The sequence below is a fragment of the Squalius cephalus genome (genome assembly GCF_949319135.1).
Source record: "Squalius cephalus genome assembly, chromosome: 11".
NCBI classification, from domain to species: Eukaryota; Metazoa; Chordata; class Actinopteri; order Cypriniformes; family Leuciscidae; genus Squalius; species Squalius cephalus.
Window position 1 is genome coordinate 20,501,346 of NC_137132.1, and position 14,686 is coordinate 20,516,031.

At 37.4% G+C, this 14,686-nt stretch overlaps 1 protein-coding gene across 23 annotated transcripts in view; it reads right to left on the reverse strand.

The window, feature by feature from the left end:
• The window catches only part of msi2b (musashi RNA-binding protein 2b), a 268,592-nt gene that overhangs the window by 9,655 nt on the left and 244,251 nt on the right, over positions 1–14,686 (reverse strand). For 12 of the 23 annotated variants that reach the window (XR_013822713.1, XR_013822714.1, XR_013822717.1 and 9 more), the window contains one exon: positions 4,041–4,220. The exons of the other annotated variants lie outside the window; for them this stretch is intronic. Coding sequence is in view for 9 of the 12 variants with exons in the window: in XM_079885744.1 (XP_079741870.1) it covers positions 4,041–4,220 (180 nt within the window). In the remaining 3 variants the exon portion in view is untranslated. The remainder of the gene's footprint in view (positions 1–4,040; positions 4,221–14,686) is intronic. 23 annotated transcript variants of the gene reach the window in all.

The window sequence follows — 14,686 nt, forward strand, 5'->3', positions numbered from 1 at the left end:
ATTAAACACTCGCCAAGCGCAAAATTCTGGCTTTGGAGAGTAAAATAAAATGTTGCTGGGTAACTTTATTAGGAAATGCAACATAAAACAGTTTAAGTTGTATTGTAAGAATGGGCGATTCAAATCAAACATGCTGTGATGGTGTGTGTCTTCTAATGACAGAAGTTTATCAACTGTGCTTAAAGTTCTTTAACAATGCTTACATCGTCACTAGAAGTAAGGTTCACAAACACAAAACAAATCTACAGGAAATTATGTGTCGTCATTTTTTTTTTATATCAGATGCAGTTTCAACAAGAAACTTGTTGAATGACACAAACAAATATGAAAGATCAAACAGCTGTTTATTCAACTGTCAAAAGGATTAATCAAAAATAAGAAATAAAACACAGTGCCATGGTTGGTAAGAAATATTTAGGATGGATAAGATTCTTCAACTGGCAGCAGAGTTATTATCATTAACTAAAACTACTGAAAATATTTTTGTTAATTGAAATAAAAATAAAGATAAAATATTAGGTAACTTTAACTAACTGAAACACTAAAATTACTAATAAATAAAAACTAAACCTGAACAAATTAAGGCTAAAATAAATATAAATTAAATCTATATAGTAAATAATAATAAAAAAATGAAAATGAAAACTGCTTATAAAAAATATAATAATTCTAAATAATATATATATATATATATATATATATATATATGAATAATACTGAATTAACACTGAATGGCAGACTCTGGCAGCAAAGTTTGTTTGCCGAAGTTAGAACCTCTAAACACAAATTCACGGAGCAGAAATACTGACAAATGTGTGAAAGGAGCAAGGAGGGGATGGAGGGGAAATTACAATTAGACTATAATTATATCAGACCACTTGAGCCATGGCTGCTGTCATTCGCAGATGACCCCTCCATTTCATAGCTGTTGAGAGGCGAATTAAGGAAAATAAAAACAAATGCATGAATTAAATTAAATGAACGCGCTCAGAAACTTTGAGGCCCCTTGCTGTGCCACGCTCATTTTTCTCCTACGCACAGCCCTCCATGACACTTCCATTAATAAGCGAATATTAAATCAAGTTCCTCCACAGGCGGAGGCCTTCAGATCAGCGCCCATTGAAGAGGGAGTCTATTACTGCAGCAGCCTCCAAAAAACTCAGGAGGGTAAAAGATATCTGTATGAATGGAATATTAGCCCGGAGGGATCGGGTAGGAGAGCAAATATGTTAGATAGGGGGCAATATGCCGCCGTGGGTAAACTGAACGAGGCAGACTCACACAATCTGTCTGCTTTTCACATAAATGAGGACACAGACAACAGGAGAGGTGAGCGGCTCTACAGTCAGAGCTCTCACTTCTAAATGTCAGCGTATCAAAATAGCGTCAGCTACTTCTAGGGATGATGGGAAAGCGTGTATTATCCGCTACTAGATTTGAGTGGAAGGGAAGATGGCTGTCACTGGTGTACCACCTGTCTGCAACTAGACCACTGTAATTGTAAAATATGATGCACAATTAAGCAAGGGAGAACAAAGTGACCAAAGTAACTATTTCCCATTTCTCGGAAAAAGAAATGGGTAAAAAGTGCACAAATAATTTGAGCAAATCAGTATTTTTGTCTTGATTTAAAATTAAGAATCTTTAAAAGAAATTATATTTACTTCAGAAGCAAAACTTATTTAAAAAATAGGATTATTTTAATAGATTAAATATAAGATTATTTTCAGAGAGTATATCCTGAATTTATTTATTATTACTAATATTTTAAGCATAAACCTTTTCAAGTAAGATTTATGCTTGATGATAATAATACTAATAAACAATTGGCCACAAATACTTTATTATTATTATTATTATTATTATTATTATTGGAAAACAAAACAAAAATACTGATGATTTAGGTGATCAATAATTCAGCAAAGTATCGACGCCTCTTAAAACAGCAGGGAGTCAGAAAAACTACATAGATCACAGGTTCTCCTACTGTAAATGTTAACTCACATCCTGAAATTGTTCTCGGAAAGATCTGGATCACGAATCCAGATCACCAAATCACAAATAAACCCTTCTAATATAAGAGGGGTGAAATCAGCACACTGTAAGGGACAGCCCTGGTTAGCATCACGTCCTGGGCTATGACTGGCTTCTGTATTCCCAATACGCCTCCGCTAATAAGACACAGTGATTCGCTGTCTTTTATAGCCATCAATGGGGATGTGCTCATTAACAGAACAAGAAATTGTTTTTGTAGCTCAATACTGCTGTGAAACTAATTCATACACATTAGCAACTATTATGGATTTATTTCAAAACCCCCCATTATGTGCAATGTGTCTATCTAAAAGCATGCGATCATTTAAAGACCAACTTTCATTTAAAGAAAGGGAAAGTGTTGTTATAGGTCATAAGACATCTTGGAAGTTAAGTATATTGCTCACAAGGTTGAAAGAAATGCAGAACATTAAAATCAACAACCGCCAATCCAGTCAACATTCCTTGGCATTCCATAACTGGGATCTGAACCATAAACAGTCTGGTTGCTGGCGTGGATGTCTAATCCACACATGCCTCAATGTCTGCAAGACAGTTTACTAGTCATTACCATGGCTCTTGACAGCACTTATTTTTCTTTTTTTTGCTTAAGACGTGTCTTGTTTACTGCCAAGAGCTCAAGACCGCCTTCCTTTGAACTAGAGGCTACTGAATATAAAGTGGAGCACTACTGTTTTTAAGAGGACCGAACGTCAGTTCAGAGGTGCACTACCATAAAGCATTACAAAATATGCCAAGAGTTTGGGAATAGCAAAACTCTTCCCTTTAAATATGCTGTCAAAACAAGACGGGTTTTTTTTTTCAACCATGCTACACACTCTTCTCATTTTCACTCATTAGTTTATGTAATTCTACATACAGTGGCCAAAAAAAGTATTTGAACACATTTAAAATGTCAGAACTTATTTGCATGAGAAAAAATATCAAATTATCCTGCATATTTTTTCTTGCTATATCTAAAATGTCTATGGATATATTCCACTAACATTTGACAACCAGAATGGGCCATTTAAATGGGCATTTTTTATGCAATATTTTGCTTAGAAAGTGTGCCTGTGTTATCCTTCACAGTAAATGACACTTGGTTTGGTATTTTGTATGCATTGCAATGACATTCGTTCATTTTAAAGTGTGACTTTAAGGGATAGTTTACACATAAATGAACATCTGTCATCATTTACTTATCCTCGCGCAGCTCCAAACCTGCATGACATTTTCTTTGGCAGAACACAAAAAGAAGATCCATGCAATAAAAAAGGACCTAAAATGACACCAAAAAACACAGATTTTTCAATACTGCATCTTTTGTGTTCTACCGAAGAGAGAAAGTCACACTGGTTTGGAATGGCATGATGGTGAATAAATTAAGGATAGAGTGAGCTATCTATTCAAGTGTCTAAATACATTTCGGAGCCACTGTACTGTATATGTGAACAAACAGAATGAACACATAACAAAAAAAGTATGCAAATAAAGGGATGCATTAACAATTTATCTCAATATGTGATACTGTGTCCAAGTGCGGCAACTAAGCGATAAAATCAACTTCCAACAAATGGCTTGTCATTTTATTCTCAAGTACACGAAGTCGGATGTTTAGATATCATTTATCACATGCCAGCAGGCTGACAGTTGAGCGGTATGGAGCCAATGGGTGTGTGATACATACATACGTGCCTGAGTATGTACTGCACAAGATATGAACGCATTAATTGAACAGGGACTGTGACCGCAGCCAAATCCCGCTTTCCCGGATATATCTCCACAGTACATACGCATGTATACGTGCTCATGTATATACACTCCCTCAAATCCACAGGCAAAATGACAATGCTACGACACTTCAAGCAAACTGCAAGGATGCACAAATCCCTCGCTTTCCCTTCTCATCTGTCCACCCCTCTCTCGTTTTAATGAATGGCAGGGTGATGAATAAACGGCATGAATCAAATCAATCATTGAATGAAGGAGAGGCGGGTACACACCTGGGCTCTTATACTGATCCGGGCTGGCCAGGTGCTGGAGAGGGGAGTTGCAGGCTGATGTGGCATGCTCGCTTTGCAGCAGCTGAGCCGCCTGGGGGCCCAGGGAGCCATAGTCCGCAAAGGAGAAGGGGGGCCCCCGTTGGTCGCTTGGCGAGGAATAGAAACCGTAATCGGGGAAGCCTGGGAGATACAGTACAGGGGAGGAGGAGGAAGGGAGGAGGATGAGGGGTGGGACTCCATCATTGGGGGAAATAGGACTTTGCATAGTAATGTTATGAAGCAATGTTTACTATCTGACTTGCATGGTTGCGCACTGGGAAGATAGATAGATAAATAGGTGTGTTTGTAAAGCCACATCTCGCTGTTTCCCCTGTGTGTGTGTGTGTGTGTGTGTGTGTGTGTGTGAATGTGTGAAGACTTACTGGCCACCACTGTACAGTACACTACTATAAACACTTGTGTTTGCTGCAGACGGAGGTAATGACACACTACACATCACATAAGCATACGGAAGTCATGGTTTTAAAAACTTTTGATTGGTGATTACATAAAAACTGACTGACCTTAATAGTTCATCTGAGAAAGGAACGCTCTTTATTTGAAATGCTAATTTGCATTTCAGCATCCACAAATAACAAGCAGGAAAATAACTAGAATACCACTGTCTACAAACTCCTAACTAAACCACAAAGCATGTGTTGCGTAATGTCAGATTTATAAACGTGAATAACTTTTCTTTAATATGTGAAAGTATTTGGAAATCATTGTTAAAATCTAAGGATATGATATTTGTTTTATTTTAATGTGCTCGAGTGCATGTGTGTGTCAATTTATTATCCAATCTATTACGAGTGAAAAGACGCTTTTACAAATTGCATCGGCATTGGAAAGTTTTTTGGAGTCACATAAAAATTTATGAAATGTCATTGCATTAGATATTACAATATCAAATCTAAACTAAAAACAACTAAAATGTTTCCCGAAAGATATAACGTTTAATATTAAGAAATATTTGGAAACATTCTAGTGAATAAAACTAAATTTACTAGATTGTTGTGTCCATACCATGCCACTTTGTTTGAAATTTTGTATCTAATGATGCAATGAGATTCAGACATTTAAAAGTGTGACTTCAGTGTCAAAATACTTTGTATGTGTGTTTGTGTGTGTATACAGTACTTGTCAAAAGTTTGGAAACATTTCTATTTTTAATGTTTTTGAAAGAAGCCATGCTCACCAAGACTGTATTTTTTTTTTATAAAAAATACAGAAAAAAATGTAATATTGTGAAATATTATTACAATTTAAAATAAAGGTTTTCTATTTTAATATTCTTTAAAATATAAATAATTTCTGTGATGCAAAGCTGAATTTTCAGCATCATTATTTTAGTCTTCAGTGTCACATGATCCTTCAGATCAGATCCTTCAAACAGTTTGCTGCTTAATATATTTTTTTTTATAACCTGTGATACTTTTTTCAGGATTCTCTGATGAATAAAGTTAAAAAAAAGAACAGCATTTATTTAAAAATAAATATTTTGTAACAATATACACTACCATTAAAACGTTTGGGGTCAGTAATTGTTTTCTTTCTTTCCTGAAAGAAATGAATACTCTAATTCAGCAAGGATGTGTTAAATCGATAAAAAAAGTGATCGTAAAGAATTATGTTGCTAGAAAGATTTCTATTTTGAATAAATGCTGTTCTTATTAACTTTTATTCATCAACGAATCCTCAAAAAAATTATCCCAGGTTCCAAAAAATGTTCAAGCAGCACAACTGTTTCCAACATGGATAATAACTGAGCATTAAATCATCATATTAGAATGATTTCTGAAGGATCATGTGACACTGAAGCCTGGAGTAATGATGATGAAAAATTCAGCTTTGCATCACAGATATTTTAAAGTATATTAAAATAGAAAACCATTATTTTAAATTGTAATAATATTTCACAATATTACTGTTTTGTAGTTTTGATCAAATAAATGAAGGCTTTGATGAGCATAAGAGATTTCTTTCAAAAACATTAAAAATAGTAATGTTTCCAAACTTTACACACACACACACACACACACACACACACACACACACACACACAAATGTTTCTTGTTTTCCTCTGCCTTAATTAGTTTCAGAGGATCCCAGATATACCCAGCAGAACAAATGAGGTCTATGCCAGCCTACATTTAAGAAGAGTATAGGGAGTGATAAAGAAATATAAATAAAATGAATGAGAAAACAAAAGGAACGTTTATTCTCTGATAGGCTGTAGCTGTGTTGCACTGGCCTGCTCCAATCACTCATTAATTATCCACATCTAGTCTGCTGACTGCTTACTTCAGCCCAAACCTTGAGTCTGCTCTAATGCCTGCGTTTTTGGTCGCAAAACACATTTATTAAAGACCCAGAGATTTGTTGGTATTGCTTATACTACATGGCCTATACTGAATGTGAACACCAGTGTTTCAAGTTTGATTCTAGCTTCATTAATTATTTCATCATTAACACCTGAATGTGTGTAAGTTTAATAAAAAAGCAACATTTTGGACAAAAAGCTGAGAAAATTGTGTTGTCAAAGACTACAACGTGCATAAGCAATGCTTCAATCGCTTGTTTCTGCTTCTTCTTCGTCTGTGTTTGATCTATTACGAACTCTTTCAGAAGATGCATAGCACCCTCAGTCAATTTCAGTCAATAGCAGGGAAAGAGTTACATTTATACATACAATTTCAATATTTGGTTTATGCATTCATCAAATACTTTTTTTTAGAATTGAATAAAAAAAAAAAAAAAAAAAAATGACTAAAACAATTTCAAATTCATACTGGTGTAGAACTACAGCTAATTCCCAAGTTTGGTTATTCCATAAACTCATATTACTAACAGATGCATAAAGACAAATATAGTCATGCAATCTCATTCCATAAACATATAAAGTAGAATGAGGTGCACCAAAGCAAAGTCCATAAAGATATGGTTTTAAGGACTCTGGCGTGGAAAAACTTGACTGGCTTGCAAAAACCCCAAACCTGAACCCTTATTGAAGACATTGGAGAGGAATCAAATCCCATGCAACCCGAGGAGCGGATGCTGTCAGGAAGGATTAACTCCCCATTAACGCCAATGGTTTTGAAATTAAATTTTCAACAAGCACATACAGGTGTGGAGTTTGCTGTCCACACATTTTTGGCTATGCAATGTACCTTTCTCAGGCGTCTTTCCAAGAAAATGCTAAATGAAATATGTGTTAAAAATTCCTGTTATTCTGTTCTGTTTCAGGGACTGCCAAAAGAGAACAGTGAAATTCACAGGCACAACTACTGAAAAAATGCTTACGATAAACAGAAACGAGCATGAAAATCCCCATCCTGCCAGTACCTACACTCCCAAAAGCGAATAAATCACATATGCATCCAGACGTTCAAGCTCTCTCCCGCTAACTGCGCAAAAACGAAGGAAATGCCTGAGGTATGCTCAGAATCTTCAAGTGTTTCGGATTCTCGGAGAGGAGGGGAAAGCCCACTCCAGCGCGCACATCTTTAATCATTTAAGGAAAGCAACCAAAAATGCACTTAGGCTGAATCCATTTTTGATGGGCCTCTCTAATAGATGGGCGTCCTTGAGGTTCAAAGGGAACCCTGGACGCGCCTCTTAATTAGACAAGCTGCCATTTCATCCTGTTTCCCCTCATCCTCCTAATTAGATCTTTAACAACAAACAAATGAAGACCTTTTACAGGCGTGTGCAGCATGACCCGCCTCGTCCCCGCCAAAGGGTGGGGGGAGGGTTGGGGGTTCAGAGACGTCCTTTTTGTCTAACACTCCCTGGCCCCGGCGTGTGCAACAATGGCTGAGTCCTGCCGCAATCTGCATAAATATTCCGCCTAATTTCCGTGGAGCGGGAACGGCGGGACGCAAAATACGACATTACCGCACATACAACAAACACACCTGGTTTCTTTGTTAGCATTGACATAGAAAATTAGACCTGAAAAGCTGTTCGTTTTAATGCTGTGGCAGGAAAGGTCTTATCTAATAACGGCCTGCAGAAATTATATTTATTATCCAGGTAGATCACGTCCAATGACAGTGCTATCTGAAGCAGAAACACGGAATAAAACGCAGTTAAAAACTGCCCATTTACTGTCTATAGAGAAAGCCATCTGGCGGAATAGGGCTGCTTGATTACCTTCGCCGGATAATTCTCTCTCTGAGCGCATGCAAATGATTCACTTTGACCAAGTGGAAGTGAAAAAAAAAAAAAAAAGTGGAGCTAAATTAAACACTGCCTTTTTTAAACATCAAAAGTTGCCACAATAATGGCTCCTCTGCGATGTTCCATGGTATTGTACGCTGCCAATCAGACAGAGAATAGCACTCGGAATGTTTTATGCCTCTGTGAATAACTCCGGGATGAACAAGGACGCAGGGTGTGAGTTTTGTGTGCGTCTATGTGTGTTCTTCCATTAATAGGCACTGTGAACACTTTCCTTAACTGCAGCCCCACAGTTAAACTACACAGAAAGCTTAATATCTTCTCTTCTGCTTCCACAAAAAATATACCGAACTGTGTTGTGTACCACAGGCCTCTCCCCTTCACTCAAAGAGAAATCTAATTACTCTATAATGGCAGGTTTGGGGGGAGTGTGTGCATCGTTGACAGGTGATAGATGTGTAAACTCACTTCCCCCGACTTGATGAATAGTGGTATAGAAATGTGAAGCGCTCGTTCACGGTGGGTGTACGACAGCACCTCGTCTATTCATCATTTCGCCTCTACGAGCCGCACGGAGGCCCGCAAACACACTCTGAGGTCGTGTCTGAACAGCTGGGAGTAGGTCATCCAGATGTGCCTTTGTCTGGGCAACATCTGTACTGAGCCCAGACCCCCCAGCAAGGGGAGGGACGGGGGGGCTGACATGGGAGCGAGCTCAGAATGGATGCACTCTGGAAGGTTGTCAACCGCACCATTACGAAGCCCATCTGGGTGCTTCAGAGCTGTTGCTGAGATGAAAGCACTGGTTGCTTTTTACTCCCCCCCACCACCACTGCAGCTTTGTGTTGTTATACATAATATCTGTCAGAGCAGCATCAAGAAACAGATACATAAATACATGAATACGTAAATAAGAGGCCCTTTTATCAGCTGTTTAATGAACAGAGAGTGGCAATTTGTCACTGCTAAAGGTACCAACACAGCACCGGATAGTCTTTTTTTCTAGTCGCATTAAAGTAAAGGCCGCATCGGGTGAAAGCCAGTGCAAGATTAAGACACGAGCAAGATAATGAGTGGTCAAAATGATGCTCGAGTTAAAAATAATATTTAATTTTTTAAAAAGTTTTATTAATTATATGATCTGTTTAACACTAACAATGAGGGAGTCATAAGTAAGAAATAAAAAGTTTGACAGCAATAAAAGGTAAGGTGGCTCCTTTCTTCGTATCAAACTGAGACTTTCTGTCCTGAATTACTCCTTATTTGTCAAACTGGACAGTAACTGTGAATGCTAGCCCTCAGGATGGTACTACTGTGCCTCAGGCAGTCATCTTTCCTTGTACACGAACATCTACTTGGCTAACGTTTTTTTGACAAATCATGCATAGGCCTGCTTGTATTTATCTGTAAGGATATGGTGAATGTGAAGTGCTAAATCTCTAGATAGGCATAAGATACATTTCTGTTTGAAATGTTATTCACAGAAAAGCTGAAATCTGTCAACATCTTACGTCATCATAAAAAGTAAAATCAAAACAAAATTACACCAATATCCCAAACAAAAGCAAAAATATAAATAAATTGCAAAACAAAAACAATGAAAAGCAAAACAAAACAAAAAAGAAAAGCAAATAAAAAGCAAAGCATAAATATAAATAGCAAAACACGTCAAAAAAGCAACAAAATGCGAAACAAAAACAAAACAAAATCTAAAGGCAACAAACTAAAATCAAAATCAAAACAAACTACAAAAAAAAAAAAAAAACACTAAACAAAAAGCAAAATAAAAAGCAAACAAACAAAAAGAAAGAAAAAAAGCCACAGTTCAGCTTCTACCTGTTTGTTTTTGTCTGAGAGTAAGTCAAATCAACATCTTACTTAACTAATTGACCCCTAACTTCCACATCAGAGCACCTTCACTGAGGACTCTTGGTCAAAACAAACGATTCAAGGACATTCTTGAGATGAGCTCTGTGTTTCACGGAGACACTGAAATTCTGTTCGTCCAGCAGAAAAGTCTTAGTAAAACTAAAATGTGTTTGCAATGCAATTTAACATTGTTGCTCCGCTACTGAAGAAGCTGAAAAAAAAAACTCAACGTGGATCAGGCTCAGCGCAGTCAGTACGGCTCACACCTGACCTGTCAGCAGTCTATTACCACAATTAGCCTGCTGATGTTAGCGAAATACTGCCATTTACAGAGTCTTTTCATGGGGGGACGATGGAAAAGCTGACATTTCGCAATGTGACTTTCAAACACTTCTTTAAAAAAAGCTCAAGGACTGTGGCCTGCCTTGGAAATAGCATTTCACACAATCATCTACTCCAGGCAGAAATGTCAGTCGCAGAGAGGGAATCCGTACACTCGAACAAAAACACAGACTGCCGTTCTATAAAAAGCACTGACCCTGCAATTCCATACTCAGAGACATTACGTTTTATCTCTCGGTCTCTCAATCTCTCTCCACTCGAATAAAGCCGGTAGCACTCTTCCTCTCAAACAAATCCTCTACTAGGTGTCAATAAACTTGTCAAATGTGCCTCCAAATTAGCTTTCGAAATTTCCGAACATCCACAATTAGCTACCTCATTTCCACCTATGTCATTTTTAAAGAATTACAAGTGCCCTTCGCCGCCTCCACAGACAATCACTCTCCATTCAGAGATGGTCTTTTCTAGTCGTATATTTGAGTAATTATCATTACAACATGTCCCTTCTAGCTAGAGAAGGCATCGCATAATTCGTCTGCAGATAATGTTTCAACGTTAAGCCTTGAAAATAATGAAAACCCCTGTTTTGCGACTAGCGCTCACACCCCTGGACATAGGTAGAGCTGTGGGAAAGCGGACAGCTAACCGCAAGATGGTGAAAACATACATCTATCTTCATCAGGAGCGTGACAGACAAGTATGAAGTGCGTTTCATATTTGCAGCATGGGCAGCTGGCACCGTAGAGACGGGCTGGCCTAGATTGCACCTGTGGACACCACAGCGAGCGAGGCAGACACAGCTGTAGTCCAGGGCCTGTCTGTCAGGATACCACAGCTAATGGAGAGTGACACAGGTTTTCTGTGGCTCCCGCTTCTCTAACTCACACGCGAGTGCACACTTTCACCTCGCTAAAGAGAGAAGAACAGATGGAGGGAGGGGAAAAGGATGGAGAAACCTGAAAGAAGTTGGAGGGACAAGTCTCGCCCCAGGGAGCCTGGTGGCCCTTTGTCCCCGGCCCAGGTGAGCCGAGGTGCTGAGGTTGTCAGGTCTCCAGTTCTAGGATGTGCTTTTGCGAGATGTGCAGTGTCAGATAACTTCTGAGAGTCATCTCTCTGCGTGTGCCAAAGAGCTGAGAGGAAGTGGGGCGGCGCTGCCAGAATGTCATTCGATAAACACCCGGTTCACTCTGACACATGCTGCAGGAGGTTTCAATAAGTCAGATATTGTTTTACACGCCTCCTCTGACAAGTATCTTCAAGCCGAAGGAGTATAAATGAGAAAAAGTACTTGCGATCCACAACACTAAATGTAAAAAGCAGAAGATCCAAAGAGAAGAGACGGTAGACATAATGCATTCTTTCCAAACACAAGCTAACAGACATGTACTTAAATCTAGATCTACGGTTTCTAACAGGACCACTAGAGAGGCATGCAGTCAACTAACAGACACGTATAGGTCCAAGAAAACGAAGCAGAGAGAAATGGCAAAGATTGAGGAAAAAATAAAGCGAGAACAAAAAATAATACTCGAGGTGGGTGGAATAAAGAATGAAATATTGATGAGTGTTAAAGGATTAGTTCATCCAAAACGACAATTCTTCGTCATTTACTCACCCTCAAGCTGTTCCCAGACTGTTAATGGGGACTGGAGCGTTTAAGCTTTAAAAGGGATGGAAAAGCACCATAAAAGTATCAAAAAAGTGGACTGTGAATGAATCATTCTGTGAAATGGATCAACTGATTCATTGGAGGTTCAAAAACAAGATTTGTTCACAAAACCAGGTTTACTTTCATATATATATATATTTTTAATTTGTATAATTTAATGTTAAATTGAAACAAAACTGAATTAAAATAAAATAGAAATATTAGATGAAAAAACAAACTAAAGGAAAATTAGAAATGTTGGCTTCGCAACATAAATACATTTCAGTTTAAGAATGTTGTTATACAGTACATCATTGACGACAAGCCTAGTGCAATAGTTTATGGCATTAAAATGACTAAATGGAAATAAATAAAAACTAATACTGAAAAAAAAAAAAAAAAACTAATATGTATTTTTAAAAAAATTATAAAGATGATAAAAGAACATAACAAAATTTACTAAAATTAAACTAAATTGAAAATCAAAATATTAATAAAAAAAAAATAGTACTATTAATAATAGTACATAAAAAATACTGCACAAAAGTCACATTTCTACTGATCTCAGTACCTCTAATGAATGCACCAAGGGCTGATGTCAAGATTTTCAGTAACTCGAAACTGAAATTTCAGTCTATGTTTTACATATGCATCACTTTTAAGTCGCCATACTTTGTAATGGAAAAGAGTGAATTTCTCCTTTTTTATTCATCTGAAAAAAAGAGTCAGATTTGAAATAACATGAGGGTGAGTAAATAATAGAGTCTATTTTTCTGAACTATCCCTTTAAGCACTGCAGGTTGCACTATATAAGAAGAATGGAATGAAAATAATAATAAAACTCAAGATAGAGAAATACAGAAATAAGAGGACACAGGATGAAGGAGAAAGAACAAGGGAGAGGGGGAAGTACAGGAGCAGGGACAAACCTTCCACTGGACTGTGACCAGAGAAGAGTGTGTAGAGAGGAAGTCAACTGGTGCAGTCTTTGACTTACACACACTGGCTTTCAAGCAGGACCAAACCAAACAAGAGAGAAACAACAGAAACATGACCATCGGCCCGGCGTCCTACTACACACCAACACGGTTGGTTTGTGGGTGTTTGAAAATGAAACGTTGAAATGCAAAAGTTAGCAAGTACTAGATGAAATCTGGGGTGCGGATACATGCTATTTCAGCAGTATGTACTGGCTTTAACAAACATGCTGTAATATCTTTAAGTAAATGAATGGTATGTACATTTAACTATCATAATCAGTTTAAAACGCTAAACCAATCTGAAAAGAAGCTCGTAATGAACATGTTCCAAGACTCTGCTGATCAGTCCTTACTAACTGAAGCGTAATGCTCTATCGCTACCAAGTGATGAACTGTTTCATAGGCCATGCTGACACAGAGAGGTCAGGACGGCTCGGCCTATAAATAATGAATCCCATTCAAATCACACACACCGTTTAGCCTAGCTAAAGTATGTGTCTCATTTATTTTATTACCTTACTGCCAACCAATAATCATAAGATAGAAGCTGCTCTGGATGACTCAAGATCAGGCGTTCTCAATCTTATTCGTTCAAAAGTTTGAGGTCAAGATGTTTTTTGACAGAAATATAATTTTTTTCAGTATTAAATTGATCAAAAGTGACAGAAATCTTTTGTAACATTCTAAATGTCTTTACTATTTCAAATAAATGCTGTACTTTGAAATTTCTACACATCATAGGATACCAATTTTTTTTTTTATTATATCAGTTTTAACATTGATAATGAGAAATGTTGGTAATACTTTACAATAAGGTTTACAGATTTGGCAAATGCTCCAGTGCGTATTTGTGTTCGCTCTTTGGAGAATGTCAAATGTTTCTATTTACAACGTGATTTTGCAGCGGTGAGCAATGTAGCCAATCACAGACATTTTTTTGATCACTTGAAGGCAATGGCCAATCAGGGGTGTTTAATTTAGTCAGGATCCACAGAGTCACGACACCTCTCATTAACAAAGTGTAGACACGATGTAAGTAAAAGATTCATAGTGCAGTGCAGACAGATTCATTGATTAGAACGGAAGTTTGTGAGATCGCAGTGAACTAACATGAGTGACAGTTTTTTAATGATTATAAAGGGAGCGGTCTTTGCATGCTTTCTAGGCTATATCATTAATTTAGAATTTGAATTCAAGTTTTGTTTTTCATGCTGCTAACATGGCAACTACCACATATAAATCCAGGATTCAATCTCGAAATTGCAACGGATGACATAGTGATAACCATAGCATGGGACAAATATATGGCACATCAAAATAGATACGCATTAAGGAAAGTAAATGCTTACTAATAAATTAACAGAAAAATATTTGTAAAAGTAATGACTTTTTAAATAATCTTAAATGTCTCACTGCACATTGCTATTCTTGTTATGGTGGGGCCATTTCTTACTCATTACATTTGCACACTCACTGATTTTAGAAGCAGTGATTTGATTCTGGAACCGGGTCTGTCTAGGTTGAGAAGAGAACTATAATATTGCATCAAGCAGGTGGAGGAAGAGCAACAGCTCTTGGATGATTGA